Source organism: Aotus nancymaae, unplaced genomic scaffold, assembly GCF_030222135.1.
Source record: "Aotus nancymaae isolate 86718 unplaced genomic scaffold, 86718_ANA_hifiasm-v0.15.2.pri h1tg000062l, whole genome shotgun sequence".
Lineage (NCBI taxonomy): Eukaryota > Metazoa > Chordata > Mammalia > Primates > Aotidae > Aotus > Aotus nancymaae.
Window position 1 is genome coordinate 31,832,896 of NW_026988476.1, and position 14,134 is coordinate 31,847,029.

The 14,134-nt window shown below is 38.3% G+C and overlaps 2 protein-coding genes across 9 annotated transcripts in view; both read right to left on the minus strand.

The window, feature by feature from the left end:
* VPS39 (VPS39 subunit of HOPS complex) overlaps positions 1–1,804 on the minus strand; it is a 61,239-nt gene extending 59,435 nt beyond the window's left edge. For both annotated transcript variants that reach the window (XM_012442319.2, XM_012442318.2), the window contains exon 1: positions 1,587–1,804. In XM_012442319.2, the coding sequence (XP_012297742.1) occupies positions 1,587–1,659 (73 nt within the window). In that variant the 5' untranslated portion in view covers positions 1,660–1,804. The remainder of the gene's footprint in view (positions 1–1,586) is intronic.
* A 2,283-nt stretch (positions 1,805–4,087) lies between these two features.
* The window catches only part of TMEM87A (transmembrane protein 87A), a 57,699-nt gene continuing 47,652 nt past the window's right edge, over positions 4,088–14,134 (minus strand). For 4 of the 7 annotated variants that reach the window (XM_064365942.1, XM_064365945.1, XM_064365943.1 and 1 more), the window contains exons 17-20: positions 13,778–13,839; positions 12,199–12,254; positions 11,669–11,699; positions 4,088–5,303 (exon numbers count right to left, since the gene is read on the minus strand). In XM_064365942.1, the coding sequence (XP_064222012.1) occupies positions 5,262–5,303; positions 11,669–11,699; positions 12,199–12,254; positions 13,778–13,839 (191 nt within the window). In that variant the 3' untranslated portion in view covers positions 4,088–5,261. Of the gene's footprint in view, positions 5,304–11,668; positions 11,700–12,198; positions 12,255–13,777; positions 13,840–14,134 lie in introns of those variants that run through there. The other 3 variants (XM_064365944.1, XM_064365947.1, XR_010338609.1) reach the window with 2 other exon arrangements.

Here is a 14,134-nt window from a genome sequence, read left to right on the forward strand (position 1 = left end):
CAAGGAATCTTTACTGTGACAGTGGAGTTGGTCAGAGTCTAGGAGAACTATGTGCTAATGGTCCAATAGGAGATCAGAGTCAAGGATTCTGATGAGCTAAGTCAAGTGTGGCAACAGCTGCATTAATCCCTTTCAGAAACATATGTCCTTAGCTGAGTTGGGTACCCCCCCAACCCATGTTGCAATAATAGGCAACATCTTTCTCTAGTATCATAATCTGTTCACATGTCTTTGTCTCCCAGTGTGTATCCTAGGGGCACAGGCATTGTCTCATGTTCATCATTGTATTGCTGTCCTTTGCAGAGAGAAAGGCCCATGTAGGCACCTAATACACATGTCTGATGAAGCACTGGGGGAATGAATCCCTTGATGCAGTGTCAGATCTTTCACTTAAAAACATTTTCTCCTCCTCTATTTAAATGTTTAATGAGAGCATTTAATGACAGAAACTGGTTTTCTTGAGATGTTTGGAGCAAGTAGGATTCTCTTAACCGAAAGGACTAGAACAGCTTACTGTGGAGGTGTGATTTTAATGACACCCAGAGCTGGTGAAGGAGGAGGGGTGCACATTAACATGAAAATTCATTGTGGAAGAACCCTACTGAAGAAGTCATGAAGAACCCTGCAAGGATGACTGGGTGACACTGTGAACTGCTGATGCACCTGATATCAGACACCACCAAGATTCCATGAGGCTCATCATGGGTACCCATCTAGATCAGTATAAGATCTGAGTAAGAGATGTGAGTCACATTTTTATGGTCCTTGATTTCTAGGACCTAAACATTAAGAGGAAAGTTAGAAATGATTTCCTTGGTCTTTGGGGGCAGTTATCAGATCAGTCACTCATAGATAAAAGCACAATGTTCATCCTTACCCCCGAAACCTTCATTTGTATTTCAGAGCACACAAGAGATGTCTGTCCTTGCTTTCTGCGCTAGTCAATCCCAAAAGGACTATGCAAGTTTTTATGGGTTAGGTTTCACGACAATCTGGAAACTCTTCTACCTACAGAATTAGGTAACTTGGACGCTTTGGATACAAGGTAATCAACCACTTGGGTAGATTACAACCACTGGCGTAACTACATGAGTTTCCTACAGGAATTGAGAAGTGAACGAGTGATTACTGAGGGGAAAAAAAAAGCCATATGGTGTTAACTTGTTCATTGACCCCAAAACCAGGGTTAACTTTCATCTAGAAAACACCACAATCATCTGGACAACTTCAAGCCCCTGGTAGGCTAAGAACTTCTTACTGCTTTGGCCCTCTAAAATGAACACTTCTTGGGAATTAAAATGGGCCAAAGCTGAGCACAATCAAAAAGGAAAGCTCGTCCCCCCACTCTGCACAGGGAGCAAGGGCAAGTGGAACTCCCCTAAATGACTGGATCACTGGATCACCCAGGCCGCCTCATAGACATCGATGTCTATAGACGGTAGTCATCTCTCTGCCCTCCCTAATCCCAAGCCCCTCTCAGGTAGCATCAAACCGAAGCCCACACAGATGGACGCCTGTCCACTTCCCCGGCCTCACAAAAGATCTGCGCCGCTCCTGTCCTGACCCCGCGCGGCCCCTCGGCTTACCCCAAGCAGCCAGACAGTCGATTTGCAGAGGCAGCTTTTCTAGGATCGGCACTGGCTCGAAAGCGTCGTGCATGGCGGCAAGGGGAGAGTCGCCGCCGCCGTCTCACCGAGTGTGCCGGGCCGGTCTGGGGTCCGGAACGAGGCTGGGCTAAGGGTAAATGGGGATCCGGCCAGGACTCGCCGCTACAGGACAGTCAACAACACAGCCATCGTCAACCCCGGACTTCCTGCAGGTTAGGCCCGCCCCTTCCGCAGCCGAAGTCCCACCTCTTCCTTCCGATGCACTCCAGGAATTGACTGGTTTCTGAGTCGCCGTCGTCACTCTGGATTGAGAACTACTTAATCCCGAGTAGCCATGGGCTTACCATAGAAGGAACAACCTCTTAATCTTAGAACTGTTTTAGGCAGTGGGCATGATGGTTAAAAATTCGGGCTTTGGCGTCAGACCTCAGACGGAGATCTACCAGTTAGCAAATTAGCTGCGATTTAGAAAATTTAATACTTTGATGCCTTACTTTCCTAATCTGCAAAATGGTTTGTATTAAGTACCTGTGACCTAGTGTCGTGAGCGCTTAGCAACACCTGACACAATCTCAGCTCTCAATAAATGGCAGCTTTAGTATTACCATTCTATCCCAATTAGTACAAGCACCTTACCTTTATACCTTCAAGGTTGTTCTAGGCCAGTGGCTCTGAAAGTGGTTCTAGAGGACCAGCAATAGCAGCATCAGCACCACCTGTGAACTTGTTAGAAATGCCAAGTTTCAGGCCCATTCCTGAATCTGTTCTACTGAATTCCTGTTCTACTGAATCTGAAACTGGAGAGGAACATCAATTTGTTTTAATAAACCCATGTACTTACAAGCTTGAGAACCACCAAGAGTCCGTGCACTTACAAGCTTGAAAAACCACAGTTTTAGGCTAGGGTTTCTTAGTGGTAGCACTACCCACAATTACGGCAGGATAATTTCTTGTTGGGGGAGGGGGCGTGCTCTGTACAATGTACAATGTTTAACAGCATCCTTAACCTCCACCCACCAGATGCAAGTAGTAACTTCCCCACAGAGGTATAACCAAAAATATCTGTTGGCCGTATGTCCTCTGGGAGGCAAAATCACCGATTGAGAACCACCATTTGAGGCCAATGCTTTTCAAATTTAATGTGCATACAAATCACCTAGAGACATTGTTGAAATGCATCTTTTGATTCAGTAGGACCAGAGTAAGACCCTCAATTGAGCACCAAAAATCTCCCAGATGTTGCTGGTCCCTGGACCACATTTTGAGTAGCAAGAGTTTAGGCAGCAAGAGATGATTCACTAACTCTTGGAAGTCAGTGAAATAAGCCTCCTTTTATTTTGATGATCACATTCCTACCAATTCAACTTTCCCAAGCTCTGTCTTACATACTAATACTCATTTTAGGAAGGTGTTATGGCTCTTCCTCCTATAGGACCTGGGACCTGTACTGTCTGAGGTTACCCTAGTATTCCCCTTGAATACTTAAAAATCAAAACTTAGTTTGGGCTCCAAGAATGATCTATATCTGGTAATTTCCTCCTAGGAAAACATCAGATAGGTCAAAAAATTAAGCATTTGGGTTTAAAGCAAAAATGTAAAGAAAAAGGGTAAGTCTATGATATGAAGTAAAAAAAACTGGTCCTGGCCATTTTATTTTTACACAATGTCAGTTTCTTCATGTGTAAACTAGAAATACTTGTCCATCTTTACCAAATGCTGTTCTGATAATCAAGTGAAAGTACACTTTCAAGTAATCAGAAACATAAAAATTGCTAAACAAATCCTGTTATAGCTGATTTTCACCACAGAAGCTGATTACCTTCTTGAAAATTAAAAATTACCAGCTGTTGTGCTGGAAGAAGTTCTAGTACTTTTAGTTCAGGCCCAAAACCAAAATAAACAATATAAACCCTAATTTAACAGATCAATGTAAAACTATAAATTCCTTCTGAACCTGTCCTAAGATGTGACACACTATATCCATTCCCAGTAATACAGAAGGTGTTAAGTAGAATTATCAGGGCCCAGGCTATAGAATTTTTACTATACACTCCTGCTTAACACAATGGGTTTTTTTTCCTAGGCTCAAGTCAGTATCAAACCAGCCTCAAAAAATATTTGACCAACTATCCTGGCTGCATTATAATTATTACTCATCTGCTAAGTTTTAATATGCAATAGCAGCATACAACAATACCACCAACCTTTGCCTAATGAGTTAGCATGAGAATCTAGTCAGTTGTTAGGACTGCTGTTCCTCAGAGATACTTCCTAGGAAATTTCTTAAATTACCATAGTAAAGAGCTGTAGAGACACCATTTAAGGGTTAACACTTTCACTGCAGTATGAGTTAGTGAAGATTGTGGTCTTGTGTTCATTGGTTTTAATGGAAAATAAGACAATCTAGAATAAAAGCCATGGAAAATTTTTTTCATGAGTTTGAGAAAAACAGAAAGTTTGAAAAAAATAAGAAACAGATATTAATTTTTGTTAAAATTTTTTATATTAAAAAGTGGCATGAACTTTTATGTAGAACAAAAATCTTGGGAAGGCAAAATTGGATAAAACCATTAAAACAAATAGAGTGCTTCAAATGAATCCCATCACCTCGTGATGTCCCTTATAAACAGTCTCTAAACCAATACCAGCTACCAGAACAGTCCATCCTAAAGAACAAGCAGCAGTCCAAGGCCTCCAAGCTACTTCAGGCAATAGCTGTTTAAATTAAGCCAGCAGGACCTGTTTCCTTTGTATAAGCTCCCACTTCTGAAGCATTACAGTTCCTCTAGCACGATTCTCAATCACAGCACTTGGAGCACCTCTCTGCATAAAGGCAAACAAAACAATGCCTAGGACCCTGCAATGCCACCCTTGGAGGCTTACAAAACAGTAGTTAAAAGTTTCGGTCAGAGTGTGCACCACATTGCCAGCAATGGGATGTGTCACAATAGCAGATGTCAAAAGAGTTAAGCTAATATTTCTCTTTAAAGTACATCTGAAATAGAAAAATCTTTAAATATACACAATTTGTAAACAAAATTGCACTTGATTTTGCTTTTTTAAATGATCTGAATCATACTGTAACAGTTTTTTTTCCCCTCTTTTGATCATTGATAGAACTATGGCTCCTTAACTCAGAAGGGCCCTTTTTTCTCAACAACCTCTGCAAGATGTAACCTTGACTTCCCAGGAAAATAAAAGGTAGTTAACAATTTCCCCCATCACCTATGTAACTCCCTAAATAAATAAAAATTACAGGCAGTTGCTCCTGGAGATTACATATTATGGTGTTGATGACAGTCCTTTAGAAGATGTTAAACTTTTTAGTTTGAAAGATTAAAAAAATGAAACATTACAGAAAGTTCAGGAACAATACACTTAAGTTGCATGAACATCCATGTCAGAGTCTGCGAGCAAAGGGGGCATCAGTGTTGTAAATAAGAAGCTTGTAGATTTTTCTCATCCTATGAACTTGTTTTCAGTAAGATGTTCTCTTTGTTCTGACACCTCTTGCCAATTCCAATGCCCAAAAATCAAGGAACAGATCAGGATGGCATTGCCTCCTTTAATCCCATGGAGCAGTACAGAAGACTGAAACAGATGCTGATCTCTTCCCTGATAGTAGCCATCTTCGACTGCAAATCTTCCCATTCCTTACTCCATTTTAGACCTTTCAAAGTGTGTGATCATTCGTTCCTGCGGAAAAAAATGTTTAAATATATTAGGTTAAAATGGTCTACATTCCAAATATCTTCTATACAGACTATCCAAGCAAATATTTTCCACGAGTACTTGCTTATGTTAAATGTTTAGAGAAATAATTCCTAAACACTTATGAAGATTTTGAACATACAGATGTCCAGACCTTACCCAAGAACAACTAAATCAAAAGCTCTAGGCTTCTGGACAGCAAATCACCACTCAGAAGGAAATGTATAGAGTCAGTTAAGATGACTAAACAAATATTTACATAAGATTAGGCTTTAATAAAAATGTATACCTCCTTTTATTCAGGTATTTAACTTGAAGAACCAGTGAAGGGCAAAGATCTAGTTATAAACATTTAGCATTGTAACAAGTATTAGAAAGAATCCAGTGTCCAAAAACATAAGGCTGTATAAACAAAGTATGCTAAATCCTTACAATTAAATATTACATACTCATTAAAATTATATTGGATTTAAAAGTTCTAGAGACCTGTTCTACAACATGTAGGCATAGTTAACATTTTGCACTTTAGAATGGTTAGGAGGGTAGATTTGTTATGTGTTTTTTACTACCATTTTAAAAAATAATGTAAAAAGTAAAATTACATTTAATAAAGTATTTACAGTATTCCATTTAAATTAAAATAATGTACTACCCTTAAATTTCCCTTCTTCGGCAATTTTCTACCTTAGAGTTAATTTTTTGTCGTTTTTCTTTTGCTTCATTTGCTAAGTACCTCTCACTGTTGTAGCACAAACTGACAGAACTATAAATCATTTTTTTTTCTTTTTTTTTTTTTTTGAGACAGAGTCTCACTCCATCACCAGGTGCCATTCTGGAGTGCAGTGGCGCGACCTCGACTCACTGCAACCTCTGCCTCCCGGGTTCAAGCAATTCTCCTGCCTCAGCCTCCCAAGTAGCTGGGACTACAGGCGCGCACCACCACGCCCAGCTAATTTTTTTGTATTTTTAGTAGAGACGGGGTTTCACCATGTTGGCCAGGATGGTCTCGATCTCTTAACCTGGTGATCCGCCCGCCTCAGCCTCCCAAAGTGCTGGGATTACAGGCGTGAGCCACTGCACCCGGCCAAATCATTTTTTAATATAATCAATCACATCAGAAAATCTATAGATGTTTCCCTTTTTCTTAGAAATATCCTTTCCGACGCTCTCTATTCTCCTACTCCATCCAAGCCTGTTGCCCAGCTGCCAACCTGAGAATTTCTTACATCATACTGGGAATTTTTCTTGTCTCTGTGAGTTGGACCCTTTATTTCCTAGATCTCAAGTCTTTTTCTTAGTTTCCTCATTTTTGTGGAGAACATTTTCCACTACTTTCCTCAGAAAGTGCATACAGGACATCGATTACTTTACTTCTTGTATGACTGAAAACATCTTTATTTTACCCTTATAATGACAGTTGAGTACAGAATTCTAGGTTGAAAATAATTTTCCTCAGAATTCAATGGCATTGTTCTGGCTTCCAAAGATGCTGCTGAAGTGCCTTATGCCATTTTGATTCCCGGTCCATCATGTAAATTGTTTCTCCTATCATTCATTTAAGTTCTTTTTCAGTTTTAAGTGAAAAAAAAAGTCTTGGAGAAAATGATGTCAGCAAGATGACAGAATAGGAAGCCCTGGGTCCTCCTTCCCACTATAGACACACTGATTCAATAATACATGGAATAATTCCCTTTGCGAGAAATTCAGGAACCAGTTGAGGGTCTCCTGCACTATAGGAAAGCATGAAACCAACTGTATCAAAGTCAGCAGAAAAATCTGAGGTATCCTCTTGCCACAATTCTTCCCCTCCCATGGACCCAGTACAGCACCACATGATAGGAAACCCTCAGCTCCCAGCTTCTTTTTGGAGAGGGAAGGAAATGACTGGAATGTACATCCAACATTCTAACTTTCCTGGAACCTGCACAAGAGACTGTTTTCTGTCATGCCTGAGTTTGAAGTCTAACAACAAAGGGCCCAGGTTGGAAGTCGCTGAAATCAAAAGTGGAAGTTTGGACTAGCAAGCATGAGCTCACAACAGCCCCTCCCCCAGCACAGTACAGAGTAAGCAGGTAGAATCCTCAACATCCTCAAATCCCAGCTTTTCCCTAGGGAGGATAGTTGGACTGTGAAAATGTTCCAACTTTGCAAGAGGTTACCTGAGGGAATGGTTTCTGTAGGAAACGGTTTGAAGCACAGATGGGACTAGCATACTTTAGGTGCCTGGGGGCCAGGGTGAACAAAAAAAAGAGCTGGGCTATGCCACGGGCTCCAGAAGACTCATGATACAGCACATAAACACAAAAGGGAGAAAGAGATTATAAATTCCTGGAGAGGGGGGGAGGGAACCCAGCAAATCCCTCTGATTGGCAATATATATGCAGAAGTTCAGAAAAGACACATACAGAGTGGGTTAGAGAGGCCCTCGGAATCTCCAAGCAGGATGATTGGTGAGGGTGTTCTCCTGTACAATCCCAGTCCATGAACACTGGAAAAGGTAGCTGTCTTTTCTAATGCACTAAAACCAACACAAAGAATTAAGGAAAATGGAGAATCAGACAAACATGGGCCAAACAAAGGAGTAAGATAAATCTCTGGAAACCAACCCCAATGAAACAGAGGTATAGGAATTATTTGAAAGAGAATGCTAAATAACTATCATGAAGACGTTAAACAAACTCAGGAAAACAATACATGAACTAAGTGAGAATTTCAACAAAAATATAAATCTTTCTAAAAATATTCCAACAAATTGGATAACCTAGAAAAAAACACATAATTCCTAGAAGCATACAACCTACCAAGACTGAATCATCAAAGAACAGAAAATCTGGAAAAAGAAAAACAAAAACAAAAACAAAAACACAACCTAATAAGACCCACAAGAAAGAAGATTCCATCAGTAATCAAAAACATCCCAACAAAAAAGCAGCCGAGGACCAGAGGCTTCTTTGATTGAGGCCTACCAAAATTTTAAAGACAAAGTAATACGAATCCTTCTTAAACTTTTCCAAAAAAAATTGAAGAGGAAAAATTTATTTGGAAGGAACTTACAAACTTATTCTATGAGTCCAGTATTACCCTAATGCCAAAGCCAAACAAAGACATGACAAGAAGAGAAAACAAGAGGCCAATATCTCTGATGAGCACAGATGCAAAAATCTTCAACAAAATACCAGAAAACAGAATTCAATGGCATATTAAAAGAATCATACACTATGACCAAGTGGAACAAAATAGAAAGCCCAGAAATAAAACCACACATATATGGTCAACTGGTCTCGAAAACACAGACAACACTACACAGTGGGGAAACTGACAGTTTTCTCAACAAATGGTGCTGAAAAAACTAGATATTCACATGAGAAAGAATGAAAGTAACTAATCTTCACTATATACAAAAATCAATTCAAAATAGATTAAAGACTTAGATAACTGAAACAAATTAAAGAATTAGACATAAGATCTGAAACCACAAGAAATCATTGTCAAGGCCAATTTCAAGACGCTTACTTGAAATTTCCTAGAAGACAACTTAAGCTTCTTGAAATTGGCCTTAGCAATGACTTCTAGGCTATGACACCAAAAGCACAAAGCAACAAGAGCAAAACAGATCAATGGGACTACATCAAACTAAAAAGCTTCTGCAGAGCAAGGGAAGCACGCAACAGAATGAAAGGCAACCTACAGAAGTGGAGAAAATATCTGCATACCACATACAGTCATGTATCACTTAATGACAGGGATACATTCTGAGAAATGTATCATTAGGCAATTTCATAGTTGTAAACTTCACAGAGTATACAAATCTAGATGTTATACACCCTACTATGCACCTGGGCCATATGGTATAAGCCTATTGCTCTAGGCAAAAAAACCTGTACAGCATGTTACTGTACTGAATACCAAAGGCAACTGGAACACAATGGTAAGTATTTGGGTATCTAAAGATATCTAAACATTGAAAAAGTACAGTAAAAATACAGTATTATTATCTTATGGGATCACTGTCATATATGTGGTCTGTTGCTGACTGAAATGTGGCATATGACTATATCTGATAAGGGTTAATACCCAAAATACGTAAGAAACCCCTACAATACAACAGCAAAAATATCAACTAACCTGATTAAAAACTGGGCCAGGGACCGGAATAGACATTTCTCATAAGAGGGCATCCAAATGGTTGACAGGTGTATTAAAAAATGCTCATCATCACTAATCATCAGAGAAATGCAAACCAAAACCACAAGGTACTACCTCACACCTGTTAGGATGGCCATTATCAAAAATCAAAAAGTAACAAATGTTGGCAAAGAAAGAAATTGGAACCCCTGTGCATTGCTGGCAGAAATGTAAAATAGTGCAATCACTACAGAAAAAAAAGCACAAAAGTGCCTCAAAGAATTTAAAAAACAACTACCATATAATCCAGTAATCCCACTTCTACATATATACATAAAAGAAATGAAGCAGGATCTCAAAGAGAAATGTGTACTCCCATGTTCACTGCAACATGACTCACAATAGCGTAGATACAGAAATAACACAAGTGTTCACTGACAGATAAATGGATGAAGACAACATGTTACATATAAACAATGGCATACTAGTCAGCCTTAAAAAGGAAGGAAATTTTAACATGCTACAACTTAGCTGAATTTTGAAGACATTATGCTAAGTGAAATAAGCAAGCTACAGAAGGACAAATACTGCATGATTCTACTGATAAAAGTTATCTAAAATAGAACTCACAAGCAGAAAGGAGAATGGTAAATACCAGGGGCTGGGGGAGAGGAAAAGGAAGAGTTGCTATCAACAGGTAAAAAGTCTCAGTTTAACAAGATGAAAATGTTCTAGAGATCTGCTGTATAACATTGTGCTTATATATAACAATAATGTACACTGAAGCAATTAACAGGGTAGATTTCATTGTTATGTTTTCTTACACAAAAAAGCCTTATGTATACTTACAAAATCCTGCAGTTTTTTCAGAGGAAAATATGAACAGATGGCTGAATTCAGTGCCACCAAACTACTATAGCAAACTTGCATTCCTATGAAGGGCACAATCAGGTTTCACTTAATCAGCCCTCTCTGGTTATAGCAGCTCATGGAGAGCTGAAGTCAAAGGGAAGTCCTAAAGGCAAATAATTAGCAGAGGAAGACCTCAAGAGGGAGATGTGGGAATAGCAGAATATACCACAGAAAGCAAAGTGGTATGTAGATAGGTTCAAATCTGAATGGTAGAGTTTTCAATTATTTCAATGCATAGAACAGCTAAGGAATTTTGATACTGTATATGATGTGTCAAATATCATGTCAGTGGGAAATGAACAAATCAATTTTAGCCGCCAATTCAACACAATGAATCAGAATCAGGCAAAAGGCTTCCTTCCAAAAGGCTACCTGAAATAAAAAAAAATAAAAAAAAAAAAAATTCTAGAATGACCTAATATTCAGAACATGTCCAGAACTAGTTTCCATGAACTCAGGCCACAATTCTATTTTTTTTTTTTTTTTTTGAGATGGGTTCTCACTCTTTCACCCAGGCTGGAGTGGCATGATCTTGGCTCACTGCAACCTCCACCTCCAGGGCTCAAGCGATCCTCCTAAGTCAGCCTTCCAAGTAGCCAGGACTACAGGTGTGCACCACCATGTTCAGCTAATTTTAGTACGTTTTGTAGAGATGGGGTTTCACCATGTTGCCCAGGTCGGTCTCAAACTTCTGACCTCAAATGTTCCTCCTGTCTCAGCCTCCTGAGGTGCTGGGATTATAGGCATGAGCCACTGCACCTGGCCCACAATTCTAATGTAAGACTTCATGTGAAGTCTTCTAGATTAACTGTATGGAGGCAAAGTAAAAGATTAAAAACATAAATATTAGAGGTACTATTATAATCCTTACTATCTGAAGAAGGTAGTGACATAGATAATATTAAATAGCAGGTAACAATTTATATTTTGTTTTGGTCCACTATATTCCTTTCTCAACATTTTTCCTTATTATTTTTCCTAACATCAGATTAGGGTTAAATTTGCATTTCTTACAGACAAAAGTACTAGATGGTGGAGAGTACTGTATTTACTACCCAATTTAAACAAAAATATTCTGAAGTCTGACAATGTAACTTAAAAAAGTGGAACATATATAGACAGATGCAAAAAAAGGAAAGATTCTTCAATGTTTGAAATCTATTAGTACTTCTATTCTTATCTTTTTCAACTATATAAACTTTAGTTTTCAGGCCATTACTGAGTCAGTAAGTAGAATCTCTGTGAACAGACGATTCATGACTTTTTATTTAGTTACCAGATAAACAATTTATGCACATGATTTGAGTACTAACCTCATCTGAATCGAGAAGGGCTGGAAGTGCTCTGCAAAGAGAGAAAAATACTAAATTGAACAATATAAAACAAAGCCATAAATGGTTCATAAAAAAAATTGGATTAATGCAATTTAAAGCTTTTTTATAATTATCTAAGATTTGCATTTTATTAATGGCCCTTTTAGGGGGAGAAAAGCAAACAGAATAACCAACAGCTACAGAAATTGTATATAAAAAAAAAACATGTTTTACAATGCAACAGGACCAGTATTTCATTAAAAGTATGGCGCTGGAAAGGAACTAAAAAATTCCAAAAAGATTATCCCATTCATTTTAAGTTCTACTACATAGCTAAATCTTTCTAAGCAGACATGTCCTCTGAATGAATAAACCTAATTATTTTTGTTTGCAGATTATTCCTATTCTTTTAATTATTTTTCACTATCTTGTATTCTCATCAGTATGCTCTTTACTTGCTCATTTAAAATAATAACAAAGCGGTACTAACTTTGAAATAGGATTCTTGTGGTAATCATTCAAAAACTTACACATCTGTCACAGAAGAAGGAACATTCTCTTCTACCCACTTCAAATCATCTTCCTGCTGGGAACATACAAATTTTAGCCACTATACTAAAATGCACCATGTAACACATTTCAAGTAAGGACATAAAGGTCTTAAATCTTGTCTTTCGTAATTCTGTAGTAGTACATTCACAAATAGGACTGCTGATAGAAAAGTCAAATATTTCAATTTTTAAAAGTTTTAAAAAAAATCCCTTTGACCAACATCTCCCCAGTTCTCCCACAGCCCCTGGTAATCACCACTGAACCCTCTGGTTCTAGGATTTCAACTTGTTTAGCTTCGACATAAGTGAGATCATGTGTTATCTGTCTTTCTGTGCCTGCCTTACTTTGCTTAACACAGTATCTTCTACGCTTCTTCACACTGTCGTGAATGACAAGATTTCCTTCTCTTCTGTATCTAAATAGTATTCCACTGTATATCTAAATACACCACATTTTCCCTATCCATTGATCTACTGATGGACATGCAGGTTGATTCTGTATCTTGGCTACTGTGAATAATGCTGCAATGAACATGAGAGTGGAGTGCAAGTTAACTGTGACATAGTGATTTCATTTCCTTTAGATATATACCCAGTAACGTAAATGCTGAATCATAAGGTAGTTCTATTTTTAATTTTGAGGAACCTCCATACTATTTTCCATAATGGCTATAAAAACTTACATTCCTATCAACAGTGTACAAGGGTTCCCTTTTTTACATATCCTTCCCAACACTTGTTATTTCTTCTTTTTGATAAATGCCATTCAGGGCTGGGCGCAGTGACTTACACCTGTAATCCCAGCACTTTGGGAAGCCGAGGCGGGAGGATCACGAGGTCAAGAGATCGAGACCATCCTGGCCAACATGGAGAAACCCCGTCTCTACTAAAAAAAATACAAAAATTAGCTAGGCATGGTGGCACATGCCTATAATCCCAACTACTCAGGAGGCTGAGGCAGAAGAATTGCTTGAACCTGGGAGGCGTAGGTTGCAGTGAGCCAAGATTGTGCCACTGCACTCCAGCCTGGAGCCTGGCAACAGAGCGAGATTCTGTCTCAAAAAAAAAAAAAATGCCATTCAAACAGGTGTGAGGTGTTATCTCGTGGTTTTCATTTGCATTTCCCTGATGATTAGTAACGACAAAAATTTTTTCATATACTTCTTGGCCATTTGTAGGTCGTATGTTAAGAAATGTATATTCAGGTCCTTTGCCCATTTTTAAACTGAGCTATTTGTTTTCTTGCTATTGAGTTGAGTTCCTTATATAAATTGGATATTAACTCCTTAACAGATGCAAGGTTTGCAAATGTTTTCTCCCATTCTGTACGTTGTCTTTTCACTCTGTTAATTGTTTCATTTGCTGTGCAGAAGCTTTATAGTTTGATGTACTCTCACTTCTCTATTTTTGCTTTGTTCCCTTTGCTTTTGGGTCATATACAAAAAAATCACTGCCAAGACCAATGTCATGGAGCTTTCCTTCTATTTTCTTCTAGTAGTTCTACTGAGGGCTGGAAGACGAGGCAAAGAACAAAGAATAATGGAAAAGTCATACTTACTGCTTTGCTAACTTTACTATTTCCATTGGGTTCTTGTTTGGTACTTCTCATTTTCATTCCTTCTGTAGTAGAAAATAAATGTACACTGGTTAACTTTGTCAACAGAGCAACAATGACTGCAAAATGGATTCAGAACTTTTTCTTTTCTTTTTTTAAATTAAAAGCCCCGAGGTTACATCTTTATCATAGTTTTATTTTAGGCTTACTAACACTTGTGAAGTATACAACAGATGTTTCTCCATCTTTACATGTATGCTAGAAAGTTCAAAGCAAAATTTTTAGCTCACTTCTAGCAAGTAAAATAGATACTTAATATGCAATTACTTACGAATTTTACCATGGCTTCATCTTAAGATT